The 25,362-nt window shown below is 33.9% G+C and overlaps 2 protein-coding genes across 4 annotated transcripts in view; both read right to left on the bottom strand.

Annotated features, from left to right (window-relative positions):
- VWC2L (von Willebrand factor C domain containing 2 like) overlaps positions 1-16,699 on the bottom strand; it is a 154,824-nt gene extending 138,125 nt beyond the window's left edge. The window contains exons 1-2 of the mRNA XM_038585676.1: positions 15,530-16,699; positions 12,742-13,211 (exon numbers count right to left, since the gene is read on the bottom strand). Coding sequence (XP_038441604.1) covers positions 12,742-13,131 — 390 coding nt within the window. The 5' untranslated portion in view covers positions 13,132-13,211; positions 15,530-16,699. The remainder of the gene's footprint in view (positions 1-12,741; positions 13,212-15,529) is intronic.
- A 125-nt stretch (positions 16,700-16,824) lies between these two features.
- SPAG16 (sperm associated antigen 16) overlaps positions 16,825-25,362 on the bottom strand; it is a 907,696-nt gene continuing 899,158 nt past the window's right edge. For 2 of the 3 annotated variants that reach the window (XM_038585670.1, XM_038585671.1), the window contains exon 16: positions 16,825-17,190. In XM_038585670.1, coding sequence (XP_038441598.1) covers positions 17,015-17,190 — 176 coding nt within the window. In that variant the 3' untranslated portion in view covers positions 16,825-17,014. The remainder of the gene's footprint in view (positions 17,191-25,362) is intronic. The other variant, XM_038585672.1, reaches the window with a different exon arrangement.

The raw sequence follows: 25,362 nt of genomic DNA, 5'->3' as shown, positions 1-25,362 counted from the left end.
TGGGGCACCTGAATGACTTAGTTGGTTGAGTGTCTGACTCTTGATTTTGACTCAGGTCATAGTCTCAGGGTGGTGGGATTGTGCCCTACGTCAGGCTCCATACCCTGATTCTCTCCCTTCCTCTGCTCACTTTCTTGCTCTCTTTTTTCCCTTTTTCTCTCTGAAAGAAAGAAAGAAAGAAAGAAAGAAAGAAAGAAAGAAAGAAAGAAAGAAAGAAAGAAAGAAAGAAAGGGAAAGAAAGAAGAAAGAAAGAAAGAAAAGAAAAGGAAAGAAAAGGAAAGAAAAGAAAGAAGAAAGGCTAGTGCTATCCCCAATGCAATCTGGCCGTATGACAATGTGGAATGAACACCTTTGGAGCTCAGATCCTGCCATCAAAGACTATTGTTTTATCTTAGACCACTTGAACCTGAGTTTTCCCATTTTTAAGATGTAGATAATAACAACATAGTAATAGGGCTCTAATTTTGCCACTGGATTCTTAGCAGAATGAAAGGAAATTATGTAATAACTGTGCAGCATTCATTAAAAGGCCCTCATTGTTGTCTTAGCTTTGAATTTGACAGTGTTATTTATTATTTTTTTTTATTTCTCCATTTCCAACGGCCATGTATTTCTCAAGGGAATGTATTGGTTATCAATTATTTTTATTAAGTTACGGCATGATCTCCAGTATTAGTTATTTGAAATATTTGATTTGTAAAGAATATACCTATTAGAGTATTAAAAGCAATTTGGATTGCATCTCTAAAATGTAGCAATGTATGCACTCCTATTGTGGTTAGATGAAGATGGCATTGGGCAACATTTTTAGATAATTAATTAGATTCTTATTTACAGGATGAAACTTCAATCTTTAATCAAATTCTTGGCTCAAACAGATTTTAACTTTTTTTTTTGGAATCTTGATTTAGGTATGTTCTAGCTTCAGTGTGGATGTCTTAGAGTCTCATTAACAAAAGGATAATTCTCTGTGACTGTCCTTTTTCTCCTTAGTGGAGCTTTCTAACTCTCAGCAGTCAAAGATTTGCTATTTTAGCAGGATTTTATTTTTAATGTTGGGGGGAAATTAGTTAGGCTGAATACTTTTAATTTTTTCCCTGTCATATTTGAGAAGGGGAAATAAAACTAATATATAATGAAAATAAATGGTGTTCTAGAGAGCTGTGGTTATTCTCTCACTATAAAGAAAAACAACTTCATTTGGTAACTACTGGAAGTTGACTATGGTATTTCTAAGACTGCAAAAATCATTATTAAAATTCATGGTTTGTTGATGTTGTTGTTAAATCTGTTTTTCACTGATGAAAAAATTTAGAAAAACCCTCTAAATTTGCAAAAATATTCCTGGGCAATTCTCACTGCATTCTGAACACAGCTGTTATTAATTTTTAATGGATCGGACTGTGGTTTAGATTCATACTTCTTCACGACAATGGGAGTTTTAAAAATGAAAGAAATTGAGCCCTGTAAAACGTGAGGCTGGAGGAGAATTTTCCTTATCTTAGCATGTATACATTTCCACCAGAAAGATACAGGACTTAATATGAAATATTTCAGAGTTATAATTGAACTGTTATAAAAGAATATAGGGCATGTAGACCCATGAAAATGAAGCCATCTCTACATGTCTTGTAAAACATCCTTAGTGAACTTGTGGAAGCTGGTCAGGTATAATGAGAAGAGCACTAGAGTTAATCAGAAGCCCTTCCTTTTCATTTATAAAATGAGAATAAAAATATCTTGGAACTAAATAATTCTTGAGGGAACACCGGTGCAAAATATTTTGTAAAATTGTCAGCTATTATTTCGTGTTTGCCTCAGGCATAGATCTGGTTGTGTCACTTTCTGATCTGAGCCCCTTGGTGGCTCCCTGCTCAGCCCAGGCTTTGGTCCAAACTCCTTGGCCTGGCATTCACATTGTGAGCTGGACCCATGTCTCCTGCTCACTCTGGTGTCTCTTGTTTTGTTTCCCCTATATCTTATGCTCTGGCCACTTGGGTTAACTCATTTTTCTCTTTATGTGCTTTGCACTTTCTTTTGCCAATGTTCCAATTTTTGTCTGAAATATTTTCTGTGTGCTGAAACCCCCACTCTTAAGATATCTTAAGTCCTCCAGACTGAATTCCCCGCTTTCTTCATATGAGTTCCTAGTACAGTCATCACAGGCCACTTGCTATCTATTAGTGTGGTACCTGTATTCCTTCCTTTGATAGACTAGGAGCATTTTGAGGGTTAGATTTATGTCTGACATATTTTGGTACAATCCACGAAACCTACCACTTCTCCACATGTCAGTGATATTTAGAATATTTAATGAAATAAAACTATGGATTGTGTGAGTTGACTTGAAAAGATATAATAATTAACTGAATACCTAAGTAAGCAGACAGTATACATATTTTCATTTATTAATATAACAGGAAATATATTTATTATATTACATTAAATTAAAAATACCTACTTGTCACGCTATTAAAGGAGAACACAAGGTAGATCAAAATAATGGAAATTTTTATCATCTTTGCTTATCTGTTTCATCTGAGAGTTCTCAGCAAGTGGAAAGGTATTAAATTATTATTAATCAGTACAAAGAACAATGCTGTACTGCTTGAAGGCAAGTGTGCAAAGAGATATATGGCTTAATATTATTGTTGTCAAGTATGTAACAACAGTTAAGTAGGTAAATCTAATGCTTTTTTAAAGTTACGTATGTGAAAAGAGATACCCAAGGCCACCTTCAAGTGAAGTTGGACCTTTATCTGTATCCAAAGAATGTTTAACCTTCAAGAATGAAGATTGGAAAGATTTGATGACAGCACAGCTTGAAAGAAGTAATAGGGGAGGAATAATCTTATCATAGATCTGGGGTTGGCAAACTTTTTCTGTAGAAGACCAGATGGTAAATATTTTTGACTCATGTGACTCCTATGGTCATTGGAACAACTACTCAATTCTTCAATGCAGCCTAAAAACCACCATAGACAATATAGAGATGAATAAACATAACTGCCTTCCAATAAAACTCTGTTTACAAAAGCAGGTAGTGAGTTTGTCAATCTCTTAGATTTTTTTTTTTTGTTATATGTAACTGGCATGATGGTGATGAAGTAATTTTTCAGTTAAATTGTTTTATGCAACACATATTAATCACCATAAACAATCACACTACTTTAAATGTTGGGCACTTTAAAAAGAGCCAGAAAATAAAAGATAAGCTGAGACATATAGCTATGTGTCATTAACTGCCCGTAAGAGTCAAATAAAGAAATTAGGGTGTCTTGAATCATTAGTAAAGTATTTCTTAAACTGTGTTTCATTGAACTCTTATGAACCTGAAGATGTTAATAGATGTTCTGAGAAAAAAAAGTGTTCTTCTGTCACATAAATTTGTGAAGTCCTGTATTAAAATACAGTTTAGTGGTAATAGTAGTAAAAGTGTCAGGTAGTTTTTTATGAATTCCTTATTGTATGCCAAGTAGTTTCTACTATTGTCTCTCTTTTAGAGGTGTGTACACTAAAACCTACAGAGGTAAAGTAATGCATACCTAGGTCACTTGGCTGGTAAGTGGTAGAGCTACTCTAAAATCCAGTTTTCACCTCCCTGTCAAGCTCATAGGTGTTGAATAATACATACTCTCAAACAAACCTTTTAAAAATGCTCAAGCAGTGTCAATATACTAATATGCACTTCACATTTCTAAGAACCATTGAAGGATACATCATTTCTTAGATTTACTTGACCATGAAAGAAAATCAGAAATCCTTACTAAGAATATAACAGAGTGCTGGTGTTCCCTAGAAAAGAGTCTGGAAGAGGTTACATTCATCATGACAGTGATTCCTAAATCTAGCTGATCATTAGAATAATCTGGGAAACTTTAGAAACACATAAATTTAAATAATTTCAATCGGAATTAGGGAGAGGTCAAGGAATCTGAATTTTTGAAACATTCCTTCCTGAGATGGTACTGTTCATATGCTAGTTAAGGGATATTCCGTTGTCCTAATGCCATCGAACTAGAGTTTTCTGCATTCCTCATCCATTTTTCACATTCCATTCCTGCCCTATCATGAGAATCAGGTGTTTGCAGAGTGACATCAAGAACATGAATCCTCAGTTCCTAAAATCACCAAACATATGGCAAAAGCTGCTAATTTAGTTTGTTATTTCCTAGTATAAAGTAGTATCCATGAAAATAAACAGGCATTGTTAATCTAATGGAATTTTATTTTATTTTGGCCTATATCACTTGGTTTAATTATAGAATTTTTCATTTTTAGACAAAGAATCCCTTTTTACCAGAGCCTTTGCAAACTTAGATTCTTTTTGCAAATTGTACTGTATCTATGTCAGGGACTGATTTTAGATATGCCAATATTTTATTGTTCTTGTCTACTTGTAACTCTGGGTTGTCATGGTGATAGGTCCTGATATCTCATTTCTATAGACAATTAGCTGAAATAAATCTTTGCATCCAACATATTTATTGGAAAGGAAGATGCAAATGAGTGACATTTTCTTGTTAAACCTGAAGATAGTAAAGTATAGAAAAAAAGATCACAGGAAAGCAATGGATTAATACTGCTTTTGCAAATAATGAGCTATGTCATTATAGTCTTTTCAGTAAGTTTCAGTTGGCCTTTGTTTTATCAACTGTTAAATAAGGACATTAGACAAAATAATTTTTTTTTTTAGATCTAAAATTCTCTGGTCAACTCTTTAAAGTAGGAAGGATCTGAACTGCAAAAAAAAAAAAAAAAAAAAAAAAAAGGAAACCATAATGCTTGCCTTTATAAATAAAAGATTATGTGCAAAGTCATACTAGAAATCCAGCCTCATGCCAAGAAGCAAAAGTAGTAGTCAAAGGTCAATATTAAAACAAAAGGATGGAAAAATCCCAAACAACTCATATTTAAAAACACACACAGCAAAACCTTGAGCCTGTAAAATTGTTAAGCTGCAAATTAATATGTGATCTTATAATTTTCAAGTTCTCAATGCTATTAATTTTTCATAAGACATATATGACATTATTGTGTCTATCCTATAGTTAGAACAATTAAAAGTATTTGAGTTTTGTTTACAGTCACATGACATAATGGGGGGAAAATTAAAAGTTGTTTTCAGTGGACTTTTTTCCACTTTAGGTAGCTTTCTACAGGTATAAAATAATATCATCTGAAAACTTTTTAAGGGGATGAATGACTTTTCTTGTTACTTTAGTACTTTATTCACTCTTTTCATGGTGTCATTAAATCCTTGCAAAGAAGGCTTTATTGTGGTATGCTATACAGCAGGCTGGAGGCATCCAGAAAGGATGGTGTGTTGGAGTGAAATTACTGATGCTAATCAGCAGTGATGATAAAAGTCCAAAGTACAGACTCTAAAATAAGCCAGCTTTTAATTAATAACAGCTATTTTTGAGAAAGATGCTCTGGATAAACCAACCTACTGATCACTTCAAACCGTCTCTTAGTTATTTGCTTCAAGCTTTTCCTGGAAAGCTTGGCAAAGTACAACTAAAAAAATAAACCAGTAAGTTTTTCTTGTGCTGCCCTTCATAAAACACACTGCTTCATATATAAATCAAGTTGTAGAAAAACAAAACCAAGCAAAAATGTGGTCAGGGTGAATAAGGAGTTAGAAACAAAGGATTTGCCTAAAGTAAGATTTTCTTCAAGTAAGAACTTCCCTGGTCCCTTAAATTTCTTTCACAACGCACAGACGTAAACACATATACACATTTGCAAATCACTGCACGCATGGAACAATGTCCACTGAGATGATGTATGTTAGAATAATCTAAACAATTTGTATAGAAATATGTAGACCTTGTTATGAAATGAGATGTGAAAAACAGAAAAAATTATGCTTGTTAATATCATACCACTGACTCACCATATGTTTTGGTGAGTAAAGCCACTGTTAAAAACAGGCTAATTTTGAAATTATCCATAGTCTTGTACAATTGGTTTGAAAGTTTGAAAGAGAGACTACCAGGTCTCTCTTTTCAGCTTCATTTTCTCATACTGTTGGAGCATAAGGAGTGGGCAGCAATGTCTGTAAACAGCTGATGGCTGACCTCAAGTCTGGGGTAATCACTAACAGTGACAAGCTCCGCAAATCTCAGATGTGGCTGCAAATCAAACACCGATCACCCCCTGTGCACGGGGCACAGAAGCCCAGTCACAAATCTCTGTAGTCATACTTATCACACAGTTATCACCATTAACAGCAGCATCTTGCAATATGAAGGACAGCAATAAATATCAGTGGGTTAGCATGAAAAACTATTCCAACATAGAGCTAGCTGACCATTAATTCTCTTAAAATTTAAACTGTAAGCAGACTATTTTACCCCATTCAGGGGTTAACTTGGAAGCCATTTATTCCTACAATTGTACTCCTTCATATTAAAAGTGTTCAAAGAAGAGGATCATTCCCAATTATCCAGAGCTTTTGAAAGACTAAATTATTTTTTAAAATCTGATCTCCCATTTAGTGCAGTTCTATAGAGTTAAACAATGCCGAGTGAGCACCATATAAAAATAGTGAGAGGAGTGAGAGGAACTTTATAAATTTAAGTTTTAACAAAATTGATTTCTAATCTCTGAAATTGGCCAGAGATTATACAAATTAAGTAGAAATTCCACCGTTGTTTACAAATATGGGAATTCCCCATGGAGAATATCCACTTTGAACCTGTTAGTTCTGCCTGCTGGGGCTGACCCTCAAATAACCCTAACTGATTAGCATTGCTTAATTTTTGTTATTTTGTAGCAACTTGAAAGGAGAAGCCATTCCTGCATTCACTCAAAGGCAATTTTAACATTAAAAGCCACCACATACTCTGCAAAACAGAAACTGTATTTTGCAAAGTCAGTGATTATGGAATTCTCAACCTCTCAACAAAGATCCCCAGTTATCTTTGTTGTATGAAATTTTGATGTTTTCTAGGACTTTCTTTGGATGGAATCCTACGAATTCCATAGTGACTCCATTTAACCATTTGTAGAGAATTTGTAAACCCTATCTTGGAAAAAATCTCACTTTAAACATCCCACTCATAGTCTCAAAATCTACCTATTTCTCTGTTATTGCAATAAATAGTACCTTCACACCTCTGGAAAGATGGATTCTGTATCCCTTTGCTTAGAACACAAATCTTAGTTTCTGTGCGTTTCACCGAAACTGATGCAATGGCAGAGGGTGTGGGATGCAGTGAACTGTGTTTCTGCAAAGTGTTAACTGTCCCTCAATTGAGATTTCTTCATAGCTCCCATTTTTTCCTGTTCTTTCATATATTTGATCATTAGCTCCTGGTTTCATTCTTTCTCCATTTTAGAACAAACCAACATCAAACAAATCACCCAGACCTAAATTCAATAATCCTTTCTACCCAAACACTTCCACAGATTTAATATTGCCATATTGGACATTCATGATGGGGTCACGGATTAATGAAAAAGCTGGAAAGACTGTATTCCTGTGAATATACCCAACGAAGGCAAGTCGATTCTAAACCTTAACTGGCACTGACATTTGTTATGTGTGTGATGATTTGGCAAAATACTCCAAGTGATTACTTTTCTGTACACTTTGCTGCTTTCTTTAAGATCTAAATATGAAATATAAATTCTAGGGCAAAAACTAGGCAACATGTTTGCTTAAAGCAACCACATATGTAGAAAATATGCAGCATGAGAACATGATTCAGAAAACTGAATCTTTTAAAAATAAAAATCAGCCACCTGATCAACTGTCTTTGGTTTATAGTGAGAAAAGCCACAAAGGCCAGTGCTTACAGAGAAAGGCAGGTCATGGGCAAATCCAAATCCTGAATTAGGGATACTTGGTGTTGCCTCTATAAAATCCCTTTAAAATGAGACAGGCTATGCAAAGGCTCTTTCAGCTACATATAGTATAACCTTCAGTGTCTGACCTAAACTACATCAGTGTAAGTTTCAAGGTATTAAAGAAATCCAAAAAGGCTAATTCTTTCTGAGTGAGAGTTATAAAGATACTGAGCAAAAGAAATTATTTCTCCCTTTGGGAAACCCAGCATGAGATAGATAGTTAAATACCAAGCCAAAGCTGATAGAGTCTATGTTTCCAATCAACTTTTTTTTTTGTAGGAAATGCTATTGTAATTTATTACTTATGCTTCTTATGTCTTAAAAAGTAGGTTCCAGTGTCATGCCTGGGTATACATAAAAGAAAGATGAGAACCTACTATACAGTGACCTTTATCTTAATACAATATTACCAGAACACTGAAAAATTTAGAGTTTTCAAAAAGAATACAGAGAACACATTTTCAAAGCTTGAATCAGTAAATGAAGAAAAAAAATCTTTACAAAATAACATCACTTTCTCATCAGATAACACATGTGGATCAATTTACATTTGAATATCATGATCTGAAAAGATTAAGTAGGGACATATGTTTTGCAACTGTATAGAGTGAGACAGAGCTACTAAAACACCCACTAGGTGGTCACTGTAACAGGCATGGAGATGGAATCCAAGAGGAGACCGGTTAGGAAGGAGTAGTAAGGAGGAGAAAGCAAGATGGAAATGAGCAATGTGTGTCACCTTTAGTTACCCAAAGGGTACTCTTTATCTGAAAATTGAGTGCTTCTTTAATTAAAAGGAAGAGATCAACACATAAGCAAAAAGAAACTAAGGCATTTTAAAGGAACTCATAATTTTTTTTTATTCTGTGGATTTAATTAAGATCTGACCTATTACATCATTCATCAACAGTGTATTGAATGCCTATTATGTGATTCACATGGTGCTGGGGCTGGGAACAGGAGAAAACACTGTCCCTAGCCTCAAAGAGTTCACTTCTAGAGGGAGAGACAGGTGGTTTCACATTCTGTTATTGCAGTGTGGTCAAGGCAGTAGAGGTGATGGAGAGCTTAGATTCTGCAGGCAAGCTACCTAGGTGTGAATCCTAGTTCTAGTTTAGAGCTGTGTGATGTTGGACAAACTACCTTATACTTTGGTGTTTCAATTTTCCTATCCGTAAAAAAAGGTGCTAATTAAGGTATCATCATCATAGTGTTGTTATGAAATGAAATAAGTTGTGATACACAGGTCTTGATAGTATCTGGATATGATTTCTGTTCCTGTTTATAATGGTGTGAGTAGCATGCTGTGGAAACATAGAGGAAGGCTGTGAGACCCAGCCCAGGATGCTGCATAGTACAGGGCTGTCCAGGTGAGATAAGATTTAAATGGAGTTTTGAAATAGTCTAGTAGGATTAACACAGGAGCACAGCGGTGAAAAAAGAGGCAGGGAAGAGAAATCACTGAGAGTTTGGGATACTTGGAGAAATTGATGAGTAGAATTGAGTCTCTAGTAGGGAATTTAGGTTTTTATCTTGAAGACACTCCTGTTTTTATCCTCATGCATGCTGGTCATCTCATTCTCTGTGTTCTGCAACAGCCCTACTTCCCTAGCCATTAATTTCTCTTTACCTCTATTCAGTTCTATACTTGGCTAAAAGGTAATCTTGTTCTAAAGACACATTTAAGTAGGTCATCTCTGTGTACAAGCTGCATTTTATCCCTTGTTATTCTTTAGACTGAATTTAAATATTTTGGCCTGATATTCAAGTTCTCCTCTCTACTGTCCAAAACATATCTACAAATTTACCTCTCTTATTATAATAGCGTAATAGTAACACCCAGCTTTCTGTTATTTCCATCTCCCTCCTCTCTACAGATTTCATAGTAATCTCTGATCTTGCTCAAGAAGTTTCCTCTTTGGAATTTTAATCTATCCAGATCAATATGAATTACTTCCTTAAGAACAGGCTCAACTTTGACCATGCTGAAGAACAAGAAAGTTTGTCCAACCAAACCTCATACCATGTTGATGGGCTTCTGACACCACAGTTCCTTTGTGTTGAGCTTCACAATCACATACTTGAAATTGTTTTTTCTCTCCATTCCCTTTCCATATTCTTCATGCCTTCCTTATGAGTGGAGATTTTGCCTTCCAGGTATCTTACTTTCCAGGGTACATGCATCTACAGTGTCTTGTACACCAAATAGCCCCAAAATGTTTGTTGGACCAACATATGTAAAAATATATAAAACCTTCTTAATAACATGCCAAGATAATTATGTGAAAGTTCCATTTATCTTTTGAAATTAGTTACTTGTCTCTTATAAGCTAAATTGGAAGAGAATAAAATAATATTATGGCTGATATTTACTTAGGTATATATAGTACACTTAGATAAATAGAGCCTTTAAAAAAAGTATTGGAATCCTTTCAACTGAGTGACTTTTAAAGATGAGCTTCCATAATAAAATGTAGGCAAAGACATAGAAGAACTGTAAACTTAGAGGAAGTCCACGCACATTAGAGTTAAGGAGAAAGGGAACAAGCATTTAGTCAATATCTGTTGTGTACCAGTCATCACAAGGTTGCTATTTTTTCATAAATTATCTCATTAACTCTAATATCTCCTCCCAAGAAAAGTAACTATAATTATGGCCATTTTACGACTAATGCCACTGTGACTCATAAAAACTTAAGGAGTCTTTTCAAAGTCTTACATCTATATGATAAATTTGGGATTTGAATCCAGATCTATCTGACTGCTGAGTCCAAGTTCTCTGAGAGGTTGTTAGAACAGCAGTATTTAAAAGTGGGTTAAATAACAAGATGATTTTGGACAAGTAACAAACTTTCTTGGACTTGGTTCTTCATTCTTATGGGCTAACCCTAGATAATCACTATAGCTCTTATAATTCTAAATCCTTGCAAAAGAGTGGCAGCTGTTTTCTTTCATTCATTTTTTTTCTTTCTTTTCTTTTTTTATTGAAAGTCTTTATTTTCAATTTTCTTTATTGAAAATTTAACAATCTCATGGCATAGAGAGTCAGGTGGGAAAAGTTGTACACATCATTTGGTGATAGATTGACTATAGCAGGGACATATAATTAGAGTGAAGTATTTATTAACTTTTTCTTTATATCTTATTGTTTGAGATGGTAAGATAGGTATTACCTTTGTAATAAAATAAAAATGTAATAAATAGAGGAAAAACTGTAGCGTTTTTAGTAGTGAGTTGACTAAATTCAGATAGTTTCTTATTTATTAAATATTAATGACCAAATTACATAAATCTCAGAAATTTTATTCAATGTACTCTTTTGCTTGGGTTAGGCTATTCTATAATGTCTCTTTGCACTCTAATCTCAGCAAGTATTTTTGTTAAAGAAGAGTGAAATGATTCTAGAGTCATGTCTAGAATCAAATTGTATTGAGTACCTGCATTTACTTTCATTACTCTAAAAGTAAAAATAGCTATGTCAAGATGTATCCAATATTTTATAGATCATAAAGCTGTTAATAAATGTACTATACTGTTAAACTATTACTTGTTGTAAATAATGGTAATTTTGCTAGACTTTTAAGCTTTTTACTTCTCAGTATCGTACAACAAAATATGGTAAGCAGATGAAAGAGAAGAGCCTAGAATAACATTTATATACAAAGTTGAATGTGATAACTGTTAAAATTCCCTTCATGTCCTAAGATTATCTAGTTAAAGTGATTGGGTTTTCTTGGGTAAATTACAACTGGTTTGAACCTATAACCTGGAATGGACTGAATTCAATGAAATGTCAATACATAGAATACTCTGATCATGATCAGTTTAAACCTTTCCCCCCCCACATATTGATTTCTTCCAGCATTTGACTCTTGTAAAGAAGGGAGTTGGGTTAGTGCTAACAACTGAACATTCTTCTGAACAGTGACACTGAAAACTAGCTATATCTTCTTTTGCTTATAAGATTCTGAACACCTTTCACAGAACTTGGTTAGATGAAATGAAAATTTTTCATATCAAGCCATCAGTATGACAGCCACTCCAAGGCACAAACTGCCATTACATTTAAGGGGAACATTCTGATACAATAATTTATACCCTCAGGGTTCAGATCTGGTTTGTAGGACATCCTAATTACAACTAGCTGTTTGAGAAAAGAGACTCAAAGCAGAGATAAAAATGAACTCCAAATTACTTGAAAATATGACATAAGCAAAAAAGAAAGATTATGAAATACTATGGAAGCTGGAATAATAGTACCTCCCCCTTTTTAATACCTTTGACAACAAACTAGGACAAAAATTCAGTTCTCTTTGGGGGCCTGCAAGTAAAAAAATCTAATGAGCAGAGAACAGAATGGGGATGGTGCTCTATAACAAGTAGGCCCAATGCATATTCTTAATATATAGACCACAGCTCAGAAGTGTGTCTCCTTAGCACTTGCATTTCCACATACTAAATAGAATTCTAGACCATAGTTAAATGACTCCCAATACAGGCTTATAAGCCACACACACGTAAAAAGATCTTACAATATTTAAACATTAGCTTTAAATAAACACATGATCTATAAACATAATTATTTCCCTCAGAAAACATATTTTGTAATAACACAAAGGAAATGATTGAGGGCAATAAAAGATGTTAAGCATGCCCAGAATACTTCTGAAGGAGGAGGTTATCGTGAAACCTTCAAGACACCTATCAACAAGCCAGTTGGTTCTTTGTTGACCACAGCGGTACGCAGGCTAACTGAAATCACAATACCGTAAGTTAAGGGGTAATTTAAAAGTAACTTTTTCCAACTCTAATTTTAATGTAGTAATCTATGAAATACATGGTGTGAAAGATTAGTATTGAATGAATATGGAGGGTAACTCATACCTTAAATTCCTCCAAGATTTTGTAATTTTTCCCATGATATTCACAAAAGTTTTTCACTTCTTTGCACTCAGGGCAGCATCCATTGTGTTCCACTTTAGTACACTTTGGGTGAATTTTAGGGCATTCTGGCTGGTCACAAACAGGTCCATCCAGAGCACAGACACATGGACAGTTGGAATGCCCTGGGAAAAAGCGTTCTCCCAACTTGTATACAAAGCCGCTGTCATCCACACACCCTTTCCCTCGATAGTCATCAAAGATCAGATTGTCATTACTGGAGGTCTGGTCACCTTCATCAGCAGGGTAGTCTTCATGACTGATGGCAGCAGAGGTGACTGATCCAAGGATGACCAACAGAAGTATGCAAGCTTCATGAATATGAAGAGCCATCCCCCTCCTCAAAGGCTTCTGGATGTGCTCCTAATATTAAATATACTCAGCTCCTTCCATGGGAATACAAGAGGGGTAGGCTGAAAATAAATATTTAAAAAGAAGAATTTGACATATATAGAGAGAATATGGATTTACGTAAGCCCTTGTTCTTAATCTGTTTATTTGGGATCTGTCTGGAAGACACTCAGACCTCAAATAGACTAAGTTCATGCAACTATCTATGCTTCTTATGAAGTTTGGGGAGTTTATTCTTGGCAATACATGCATTAAAATTTGTCCTTTATTCCACCTAGGAATCGTAAGCTCAGATTTACCCTCTGAATTTCCAAGGTTTGGCTTTGTTTAAATTGTAGAAGTGGTTTTACTGAGCCTCAAAAGGTGATTACAGTAGTTACAGATGGCTCAAGAATGTTGGAATCCACATTCTCTATTATTCCTTAAGCTGGATTAGTCAGTGATAGAATGTATATGATATAATTATCTGTATAAAAACTAAGAGATTAGTGAGAAAACATCTACTTCTAAAAGAAAGAGAAGAGACCAATAGTCTAATATAAATTATAATTGAGATGAGCTAGTATAAAGGTCTTCCTACTTCACTCCCATAACTGGAGAATAGCAGTGGTCTCAAATGTATTTCTTGTTTCAGAAACCATAAATATGGATTTTGGAACATAGCTATTAAGAAAACTAGTACAACCATTCCACAGTGAATAAGAGAAAAATTTAAATAATAGTGCAAGAGAACTCCATGTATTGAAAAGGATTTACTAAAAATAAATTTATTTGTATCATTGTCCACAACTTTATTTTACTCAGGAAGTAAGCTCCTAGTGGGCAGGAAAGATGCACCTGAGATTTTTTTTTAATGGCAATTTGAATCTAGTATTTATGGAATGCTATTTGAATTAATTACTTCAATGTAAAATATATACCATTCACATAGTCTTGAGGATATACCTTTCTTTTTGACATCCCAAACATATTTGCATTTGGTCAATTTGCACAAAAATGCCAATACAAAACTATTTATTGAAATTCCTTAAAGTAATGATGAGGTGTTGCCTTTCACAGAAAATATGTATGATTAATTTAGTGACATTGACTCTTAAAAGCTTCACTTAGTGTTAGTGCTTGGTGTGGAGTGTTAGTAGTGGGCTCTTATTTAAATGTTTAGGGTGACTAACTCATACAAAGGCTTTGGGGAAACTGTGACTTTAGACACTAATAGGTAAGAAAAAGTGTTGTCGGATAGTTCATTTATCTATCTAAATGCTATTGGCTTTATGCCAATGTTGCTCAGACTGTATATAGGACATTCTCAGATAATTTATAAATGATATTTGTTGGTATATTTTCAGAATATAATGAGTAATGATAAATCATCCCTTTTCAGTATAGCATATACAGGTGATCATTTAAAAACATGATAAAGATGACATAAGGATACTTCATCAACTATTATATTTGCATTTTAAGTAAGATATGCAAATTATCTTATGCAAAGTAATAGTAAAATGGAAGGTAGTATATTTATGCCCTCCTTTAAGAGAAAACTGCTCTCTCATATTAGAATTCCTTTTGGGTAGGTAATGATAAAAGAGAGAGATTTATTTTAAAATATGTCAAAAATAATGAGTCATGACAGAACAAAAAAAATGCAAACCTATAATTCTACTTGAGAAGCTGGAAGCTCCCTTTGACAAAGCATTTTTTTCTCTTAAATTACTACAGAGGCCACAAACATAACAGAAGCTTCTGAAAAAAGCATAAATATATATTTTACTGATTAAACCATGCATTTATACATCTCTCACATATTTAGAAAGTTTATCTTGGAAGAAAGGAATCTATTGTGCTTCCTTATAGTATTCCAGCAGTGTCTGCCAATACATGCAAGATAAGCCATATAAAAGACACATATCATTCTGCTTCAAAAGGACATAGACAGAAATTGATCTCTTTGCAAGCTACAGGTAGGCATTAATATATCAAGTTGTGATAAATGTAAACTTAAAGATAAAAATAGGGGTATAATGTCTACTTTATATAAACCTTAAACATGCTTTTATTATATGAAATACATTTTTAAATCTGCATGGAGAAAACAAGGTTTTCTTTTCAATATAACAAAGTTCTTAGGCTATTAAAAAATCCCTTTTCATAATAGAGCTGCTCTAGTGTAGTTAAAAACACTATTTAAGAGAAGAAATATTAGAGAAATGAAATAAAATGTTTATCTGAAGATTTTTATTAAGTAAGCAAACACTGCTAAACTGAGGACCACTTTCCAGCTAAACTTTCCCCCCTCCCTATATTTTTACATATGATTTAAAATAACTGCATCTATTTCTTTGAGAAAACAAACATAACTCATGTCATAAGATACACTTACCTAATCACTCTGGAGGTTAATGGTGGTGGTGGGAGTCATAGACCAATACGAACTAAAACATCAGGTATGTTTTAGGAAAGCAGTTCCTCTTTAGTTATCCAAAGAATACATTTTCAGGCACGAATTAAAGGTAATCCATTCTTTCTACCTCCCATTTCAAAACACAGTCAAGAAGCAGTCTCCCGCCCTTCCAGAGAGAAACACAGCAGACACACATAAGAAATATGCTTTGGACCTGTCTTCAGAATTCAAAGCAAGAAGCAATGCTGGTCCTGTAGAAATCCAGACCCCAGTAGCAGAATCATGTTGAACTTATTTTTAGCATTTTCTCAGATCCTTCTATGAAATTTACCGGCTGATTACGCCTCCTCCACACATGAGTTCACTTACACAGTGTTTGGTACGGCAGTAGAGGTGATTTGGCTAGGCTCTGAGGATCACAAACAGCAATAGCATGCTGTAGCTTAAAGCCCACTCCGCTGGCAGTACCATCAGCATCATCCACAATATGTTGCTTGAATCCCCTCTTACACACCAGAAAATACTAACTGTGGACGTGAAGGAAAGGAGCAACTTTAGCTGGGTTTCTGCATCACTGAGAGCAGTTTGCAGACTGCTGATTTGGAGCTCATTCGCCGGCAGCCGGGAATTCCTCAGCACCACGGACAGCGCCAACAACTGGCTTCTGAGCCCAGCTCGGTGAAATCCGAAATCCGGAGCTGCTTCTTTAGACCAGGCTAGAGTGTTCTCTAAAGCAGTCGCACTTTATACAGCCGACGCATGCATTAGGAGTGGGAAAGACATTTTACACACGAGATACTTATTGGCATTGAAATTACAACAAAAAATACAAAACATTGTAATTATACCTAATGCATTCTTAGATGGGCTGCAGAGATGAAAGTTCTGGAAGAGCATTGCATTTAGATTTAAGCCATCTGCAGTCTTGATGATTATTAATAGATAAAGCATGATCATTGTCAAAGAATCTGTGAACATGTACGCTCCTCGATTCTATTTGACCCTTTTGTTGCAGAAAGACTTTCTCCATGCTATATGATTAAACTTCAGGTCTTCCTGCAGCTTGGATTCGATTTAAAAAAAAAAAAAAAAAGTAGCCCTGTTCTCCTGCAGTTTGTTCTCTAACATTCAAAATCAATCTCCTGTAATTCATCTAGTCTGTCATTAGGCGTCATTGTAAAGCTGTTTCTTTCAAACCCCTAGCAAAGATGCTCTGTCTCTAAATTCTTATCAAAATGAAGAAAAAGAGAACCAGACACAAATGAGCAAAAAGTTGTGTTTTTTTTTATTTTTTTATTGGTGTCAGTATGAGCACTAAAATACATGTCCAAAGCATGTTTTAAAGCAAATTGTAAATGTTACCTGCTGGCATATTTAACCAGATACTTCCTGGTTTGAGACTGACTACCCAAGGTATTTTCAAGCCTTAAAGGGAATGCCGTCCGCAGTGGGATATGCTGACCATCAAGACCACGTTCGAACAGTGCCGTCAGAGCCTCCGGAAAACAAATACTCTCCGTCATGAGAAAACACGACTGTGTGAGCCTCACTATCATGGCCCATCAATTTGTGGATTTGCCCTGATTTAAGATCTAGCAAATGGATAACCCCACTGCCACTCGCCTGAGCTAAAACTCGACCTGAGAAAGAGGGAGGGAGGGAGGGAGAAAGGGAGGGAGGGGGAGAGGGAGAGGAAGAAAGAGAGAGGAGAGAGAGAGAGTGAGAGAGAATATCAAAGTTTAATTTCAGGCAGTCATAGTTTATAAGCAATGAAATACACAGTTTTGTCTCAAATGTAATTTAACAGACTCATATTAGATGTCAGTCATTAAATATGAGCTAACTCATTTGTATAGGAAATAATTCCAGGCAAAATTAAGACATGTCAATAAGATTGTAAAATTTTAAAATGAGGAAGTGAAACCTAATGTCCCACCCACTTTATCAAATGCCCTCCTAATCTCCTTATATTTGGGATTAATAAATAATTTTGAGAAAATGAGTGTGAAAGCAATGAAGCGATGCAGGTTTGTTTTTCAAGTGAATTATTTGTGAAAAGATGTCCAAAGCATAGGTTCAAAATCTCTGTCCCTATATAATGGATAATTTACATTTTAAATTTTGCATTATACTTTAACTTGTAATTATGCTAAATCTTTATTTAGGTATAATAATATACATTTATTATGACACTTATGAACCTTTTTTGGAGTTGAAGTGAAAATAAATACCTCCAGTTCAAGGATGACTTAGGCTTTTTTACTCTAATTTAAAATTCAAAATTCTGTTAAACTAAGTTTATATTACATAAGAGCTAAATATAGCACAGAGTATTCTCATAATTTTTATACTGTATAATTTTTAGTGAATAATTTCCTTCAAGTTAAAAACATATCAGCAGCCCAATTCTAATGCTTTTATTAAAGAAGTCTGGTAACAAACTATCAGGGAATTTAGAGGTAAGTAAAACTAATGAAATACGTTTACATAAAGTCAGTATGTGGGGTAAATAAGTATGATACTAGGGCTATCTATGGGATTATCTAATCATACTTAGAAGGCATATTATCATTCCAGTAATGACATTTAAAATTGATTAAACAGTATATGTCAATTGATTTTGTACCTGATGTGAATAGTTGCATATAATCTTTACAAGAATATAATGATAAAATAATATTAACTTCATTATATGGATGAACAAAGAGAGGTTTAGAAAGGTGAAGTATCTTGCTCAAGAGGAGGTATATTCGGTATGAAGGGAACTATCATTAAATCACAATCACTTTAAATAGCCTGGGCTTTAAGTCATTGTGTTTTCACATCCAGCATAGGATTGTTATCAATGATGCCTTATTGATAGATTTTAAGTAGGTGATATATTGTGAAAATAAAATTTGCCTGTTTCATAGTAAAAAATTCTTTAATGATATTGCCATAAAAGTCACAGTGAAATATTTAATCACAAATTATACACCAAAATGTCATGAATATTTTAAAAACAGAAAAGTTATCAAAGTAAAAAATAAAAAAAATTTTAAAAAAGTTATAAAAGTAAAGCTAACCATGATAAATATAGTCTATTTACAAACCTTTATAACTACTGGGCTTCTTCATCTAGAACAAAACCTGACACAGCAAAGATCCTTAGGATGGATTAGAGTGTCCAAAGAAGCAGATGTGAATATTTATTATAAACCTTCTTCTACTAAGTCTTTGCTGACAGAGGCATTACATATGGATTCCACTTCTAGTCTCACTCTATAGACAATTGCTGTTTGTGACTTTCCTAAGAGTCAAACAAGTAACTTTTTTCTTGTGGTCTTCGTGCAACAGATAGGAAGGAGGTAAATGTTATTTTCTATTTTTGAAAGGAAACAGAATCAAGGCTCATAAAGAAAAAGAAGAGATTTAGCTTTAAACCATTATCTTTTGTTGAAGTCAAATCTGTAAAAATCATAATTGGAAACACTTATGAAGGTTCTTGGTAATTTCTGAAAGTCCAATAAAATAGAGAATATATACTAGAACCTAATGATGGGATTATATAATTCAGCATCATGCCTCAGGTATTTCAAAAATTTGTCTTCTATCGAACAGATTTTAGTAACTTTATGGTGAAGTTTTTTATGTTTACTTGAACTAACTCATTTACAGAAGATTGCAAGATAATGATTATGTATATAATAACTTATTCCTAAAATGTGTATAAATTTATAATGTTCAACTTTAAAGTATATGGGATTATTGCAAGGCATACAATGTCTGACCTAAAATTAACTTTACTGGGACTTGAGATGCTGAACCATTTCTAGGCTAGAAGATTTTCAGAATTACTTACCAGGATGGGTCAATTACTACATTAGTGTCTAGTTGGTGTGAGAGAGGTGGCACTCTCAAAAAAAAAAAAATCACAGTATGATTATTGGTAGTATCTCTAGAAAGTGGAGTATTTACAGACATATGTATAGGTATCTTTCTAAATGTACTGGTGATTGGCAATTAAAAATAAATCAGGATAGAAATCATTTGTCATCCCAATATCAGAGTCTTACTGACAAATTTAGGAAGAATATTTATCTGCAACTTGGTCAATGAAATAAAAATATGGTAAAGATAAAATTTTTAGCTGTACTGTGAAAATTTATGAAAACGTGTACTAATGTTTATGTTAAAGTTCATGTCTCCTTCAACATGTGAAATAACAAAAAATAAGTGATACATTGTATATTTATATTTCAAATATTTTGTTAAAATGTTATAGCAAAATTTAAGCAAAACAGTTGTCTTGTAACATGTAATTCCTGAATAGATTATTTAAAATGTCACTTAGCATGGTATTCTAACAAGAATAATTATACAAGTTATGAATGCACGTATTCCATGAATACCACAGATTGAAAATATCTGATTAAAAAACAGAGTAGTTAATTAACACTGATTTAAAAAGAGAAATAGCCAAGTTGACTCTTTTTCGAATAGAATATAAATATTAGAATAGTTAGATAAAATATGAGTTGCTTCTCTTCTTTTGTTAACATTTGTTATTAGGATGGCCAAACTTTAGAGAATGGGAACAAAATAAGCATGCTGGAGAGAAAAAGCTGGCTTGAGCAAAGCTGTCTCCATTGGATTTGGTAAAAAACTTGAATATTTGAATATACTTACTTATTTAAGCACATTAGCAATAGAATCTCTTTAAGAAGTTTATAGAATGAATTAGCCCATTAAAATCAAGTGTTAAAATTTTATCTTGGTACACGTAATCATTTTGGGTAAACCAACAAATTGGAAAGTCCTAATTGCATGCTAATAGAATGTGCAAAGGAACTATTGGCATGTTTTCAAAGTGAAGAGTTTTTAATTAATTATCAATACATACATGTGTGAAAATTTAATTTGAATTTAAGAATATACTTAGAATAGCCACGAGTTATTTTAAACTTTTTTGCACTTACTTCCTAAACAACACTAATTCTCCTTAAGATTATGATATATAGGGGCACTTGGGTGGCTCAGGGTTAAGTGTCTGCCTTCCACTCAGGGTGTGAGCCCAGGGTCCTGGGATTGAGTCCCGCATCAGGCTCCCTACAGGGAGCCTAGCTTCTCTCTCTGCCTCTTTGTCTCTCATGAATAAATAAATAATAATAAATTATTATTATAATATTATATATATATATAAATAATATATATATAGGCACTTGGGTCGCTTAGTTGTTTAAGTGTCTGACTTTGGCTCAGGTCATGATCTAAGGGTCCTGGGAGCCCTGCCTGTATTGGACTCCCTATTCAGTGGAGAACCTGCTTCTCCCTCTCCCTCTGCCCCTCCCTCCTGCTTATGCTCTCTCTCTCTCAGTCTTTCCTTTTCTCTCTCAAATAAATAAAATCTTTTAGAAAAGACTACAATATATATATTTAAAATATTTTATTTTTAAGTAATCTCTACACTCAACATGGGGCTTGAACACACAACCCAGGATCAGGAGTCGTATGCTCTACTGACTGAGTGAGCCAGGTGCCTCAGGTTACAATATTTTTGATACCAATCATAAGTTAAGGTGCGCTATAAGTTGGAGTACAAAGACTCTTATGACATTTTTTAAGTAGATAAGATATGGTACATTTCTTTTCTTTCAGGTTTATCAGAATGACCTGAAATACTAGCCATCATTTATTGGGCATCTAGAGCTCCCTATGTTACCTCATATGTTCTGCACTTAACCCTCAGATGTAGAGATTTTCCCTCTTTAGTTAATGAAAAATGGGACTCAGAAAAGGTAAATCTGGGATTTATTTATTTTTATTTTTATTTTTTTTCATTTATTTTTTATTGGTGTTCAATTTACTAACATACAGAATAACCCCCAGTGCCCGTCACCCATTCACTCCCACCCCCCGCCCTCCTCCCCTTCTACCACCCCTAGTTCATTTCCCAGAGTTAGCAGTCTTTACGTTCTGTCTCCCTTTCTGATATTTCCCACACGTTTCTTCTCCCTTCCCTTATATTCCCTTTCACTATTATTTATATTCCCCAAATGAATGAGAACATATAATGTTTGTCCTTCTCCGACTGACTTACTTCACTCAGGATTTAGATCAAAATTTTTATTATCCAAAAGTCTTGCTTCATTTACTCACTTGAGTATGTCTTTTATAAATTAAGAGTCAGATAAGAGTGATACTTTGGGGGGATGCCTGGGTGGCTCAGTGGTTGAACATCTGCCTTTGGCTCAGGGCCTGATCCCAGGGTTCCTGGATCGAGTCCCACATTGTGCTCCCTGCTTCTCTCTCTGCTTATGTCTCTGCCTCTGTGTCTCTCATGATTAAATGAATAAATAAATCTTTAAAAAAAAAGTGTGGTACTTTGGGGTTTTTCTATGAATGCCACTGAATTTTTTTAAAGATTTTTATTTATTTGAGAAAGAGAGCAAATGAGAGCAAGCATGAGTGGGGGTAGGGGTAGAGGGAAAAGCAGACTCTCCACGAGCAGGGAGCCCAATGTGGGGCTTGATCCCACAATCCTGAGATCATGACCTGACCCAAAGGCAGATGCCTAACTGACTGAACCACCTAGGTGCCTGAATACCACTGAATTTATAGATAAATAGGCTCTTATGCTTACTGCTTGTGTTAATCTCGTCTTTTCTTCAGTGTTGATTCTACTACTTTGTCAAACTCTGAAACTAAAACATCTATATTCTTGCAGGAGACATGTATCTTCATTAATTCTTAAATACATAATCTTGTAATGCATATATTATGCATTATATATGTAATGCACATATTAAAAATCATCCCAATTGATAAAGATTCATGTTAAATCCCTCTCGCCTTTCTAGCAAAATTATCTCTAGTTTTTCCAATCTATCTTGGATACTATATTCTCTCTGTTTTCCAGACTTCAAACTATAGTGACATTCATTTCTCAACTTTTTTCCTTCTCTAAGATCAATCCAAGTGGTATCCATTCTCTTTTCCAATTTTCTATAGTTTGCTTATTTAAAACAGTTATGTCCACAATATTAAAGTCCTTGCTTTCATTTGTCAAGACTATTGAGATGGTATACCAAATTATCTTTTAATTATAATTTCATTACTTTAAAATCTGCATATTAACTCCTAAGTTTTTGTTTTCAATTATGTAACTCCAATAAATTTGAATAGAACAACACCCAATGCAGCACGAACAACAGCAACAAGGAGGTTTCTTATAACTCTGACATTATCAGGTTTTGTTTTAGATCCAATCATCTCATTTTATAAACAGCTAAGATGAAATAAGAAAATCTGCCTTTTATTATTTATTTATTTTTTTACTATTGCCTTCTGACAATGAATAATGTTCTAGTATCCTAGTAGGACTTTCAAGATCTCTACACTCCCATACAACTTGGCATTTACTTAACCAAGTACACTTTTACACAAATCCTATGTTCTCCATAAAATGATATGTCATCATTTCTTGAATATATTTTTCATTTCCCCACTTTTGAATTGTTGCTTCTGTTATTCCCCCTGGTGAAATATTTTTCTTAGCTATTTTCATGGCCCTCAGCTATATCTTCATAGTAAAGGTCAACTCAGTTCAAAACTATTTTCTTCATCTTGTAGGTGTAAGACATCCTTAGTGGAGATCTTCCTATTCTGAGCATTCATTGCATTTTATTTATACCATTCATGTGATAATAAGATACCATAAACTATAGTTAACTGTGTGTTTGTCTTACCTTCTTAACCTTGTAATTACTGGAGAACAGGGGCGTGTCATATTTTTTGCATTTTCCCCCAGCTTAATACATAGACTATTGTAATCAATCCTCAGTGGTAGTAGTAACAGTTTTCATCACTACATTTTTTTTTTTTTTAGTTCTTGTTATTTGCCAACCACTGTTTTAAGTCCTCCATACATATTATCTCATTTTATCCTTACTACAACCCTATAGGGTAGATATATACCTGCACTATACTATTGTAGCATTTTTGACTCACGTATAGCTATTGAACACTGGAAATGCAGCTGGTGCAAATTAAAATACACTATCATTGCAAAATGTTCACCAGATTTCAGACTTCAGGAAAAAATACGAAATATTTTCTTAATAATTTTATATTGATTATATGTGATAAAATATATTTTAAAATTAATTTCACCTGCTTTTTGAAAACATGGCTACTAAAAATTTAAAATTATGTATGTGATTCACATTATATTTCTATTCAACAGTGCTAGCACATATCCTATTTTATACAAGAAGAAAATGAGGCTTAGAGATGAAAGCAACTTCTCCAAGGCTACACAACTTAAGTATTGGAGCCTGGACTTGGGGGCTATATGATTCCAGAGCTCTCATGCTCTTATCCTCTACATCATGCCCTAATACCTCCAGATGAACTTTTATTGATTGGCTCAATGTTCTCTCCTACTGTGATTAAGCTGCCCTTACTAAAATGCAATATGAGTCAGAGTAAACATGTCTCGGGTGTGCAGCTCCAGTTTCCAGCTAAATCTGTGCTTGCTCCTAGGAATACTTTAAAATTAATTTCTATTTAAGTACAAGAAATATTTCAAAATTTCATTTCTGTGGTTACCATAATGGCATTTATAGACTCCAAGAATCTTATTGTACAATTAGCTTCCTGGGAATAAGGAGGGGACTTTTATTCTTTTAGAGCTCAAAGAGCCTATCCGTGTACCCAACATTCAACAATGCCTTAGTGAGCAAAATCAAAACAAAAAATAAAAAACACCTCCACAACTTTAGATAAGTGTTTTATATTAAGATGTTATAAAAATGTATGTCATTTTTTTGCTCTAGGGGAAGCAACCAGAATATATCATCCTTCTGACGCTTATACTTTGAATAATGACTAATATCCTCTCAACTTCACCCAAAGAGTATTTTTGAGTATAGTGAGCATATTTTACCCAATTCTTTAAACTAGTTGCTCACAAAAAGAGAATATTCTTTTTTGTTGAAAGATTTCAACTTAATTTGTTTTGCATGAAGGGTTCCTTTAAAATTAAAGACAAAGTTAAATTACTAGACTGATAAAATTATCTAAGGGACAGTTATTGGGAACTCAGTTATCATTATGATAATTCATATTCCCTGAAATTCCAAGTACAAATTAAAAAAAATTCTGGTAAACATACACTGTTATATTAGTTTCAGGGGTTTCAGGTATATAATATAGTGATTCAACAATTGTATATATTACTCAGTGCTCATCATGAGAAGTGAACTCTTAATCCTCCCTTCATCAGTTTACCCATCTTCCCACCCATACAGTTGGTTCTCTATAGTTAAGTGTCTCTAGTTTATTTTTTCTTTGTTCATTTGTTTTGTTTCTTACATTTCACATACAAATAAAATCATATATTTGTCTTTCTCTAATCTGTTTTGCTTAACATTATACTCTCTAGATCCATCCATGCTGTTGCAAATAACAAGCCATTCTTTTTTTTTTTTTAATTTATTTTTCAAGCCATTCTTTTTTATGGCTGAGTAATAATCCATACATAAATATAAATATAAATATAAATATATATGTGTATATATACATATTACACCTCTTCTTCATCTATTGACAGACACTTAGGCTACTTCCATAATTTGGCTATTGTAAATAATGCTACAATAAACATAGGGGTGCATATATCTTTTCAAATCAGTGTTTCTATATTCTTTAAGTAATACCCAGTAGTGAATTACAAGATCATTTGATAGTTCTATTTTTCATTTTTTGAGAAACCTCCATACTGTTTTCTACAGTGGCTACACAATTTTGCATTCCCACCAACAGTGTACAAC

Source organism: Canis lupus, chromosome 37 (assembly GCF_011100685.1).
Source record: "Canis lupus familiaris isolate Mischka breed German Shepherd chromosome 37, alternate assembly UU_Cfam_GSD_1.0, whole genome shotgun sequence".
NCBI classification, from domain to species: Eukaryota; Metazoa; Chordata; class Mammalia; order Carnivora; family Canidae; genus Canis; species Canis lupus.
The sequence above is the reverse complement of the archived record's forward strand: the minus strand, read 5'-3'. Positions and strand labels throughout refer to the sequence as shown.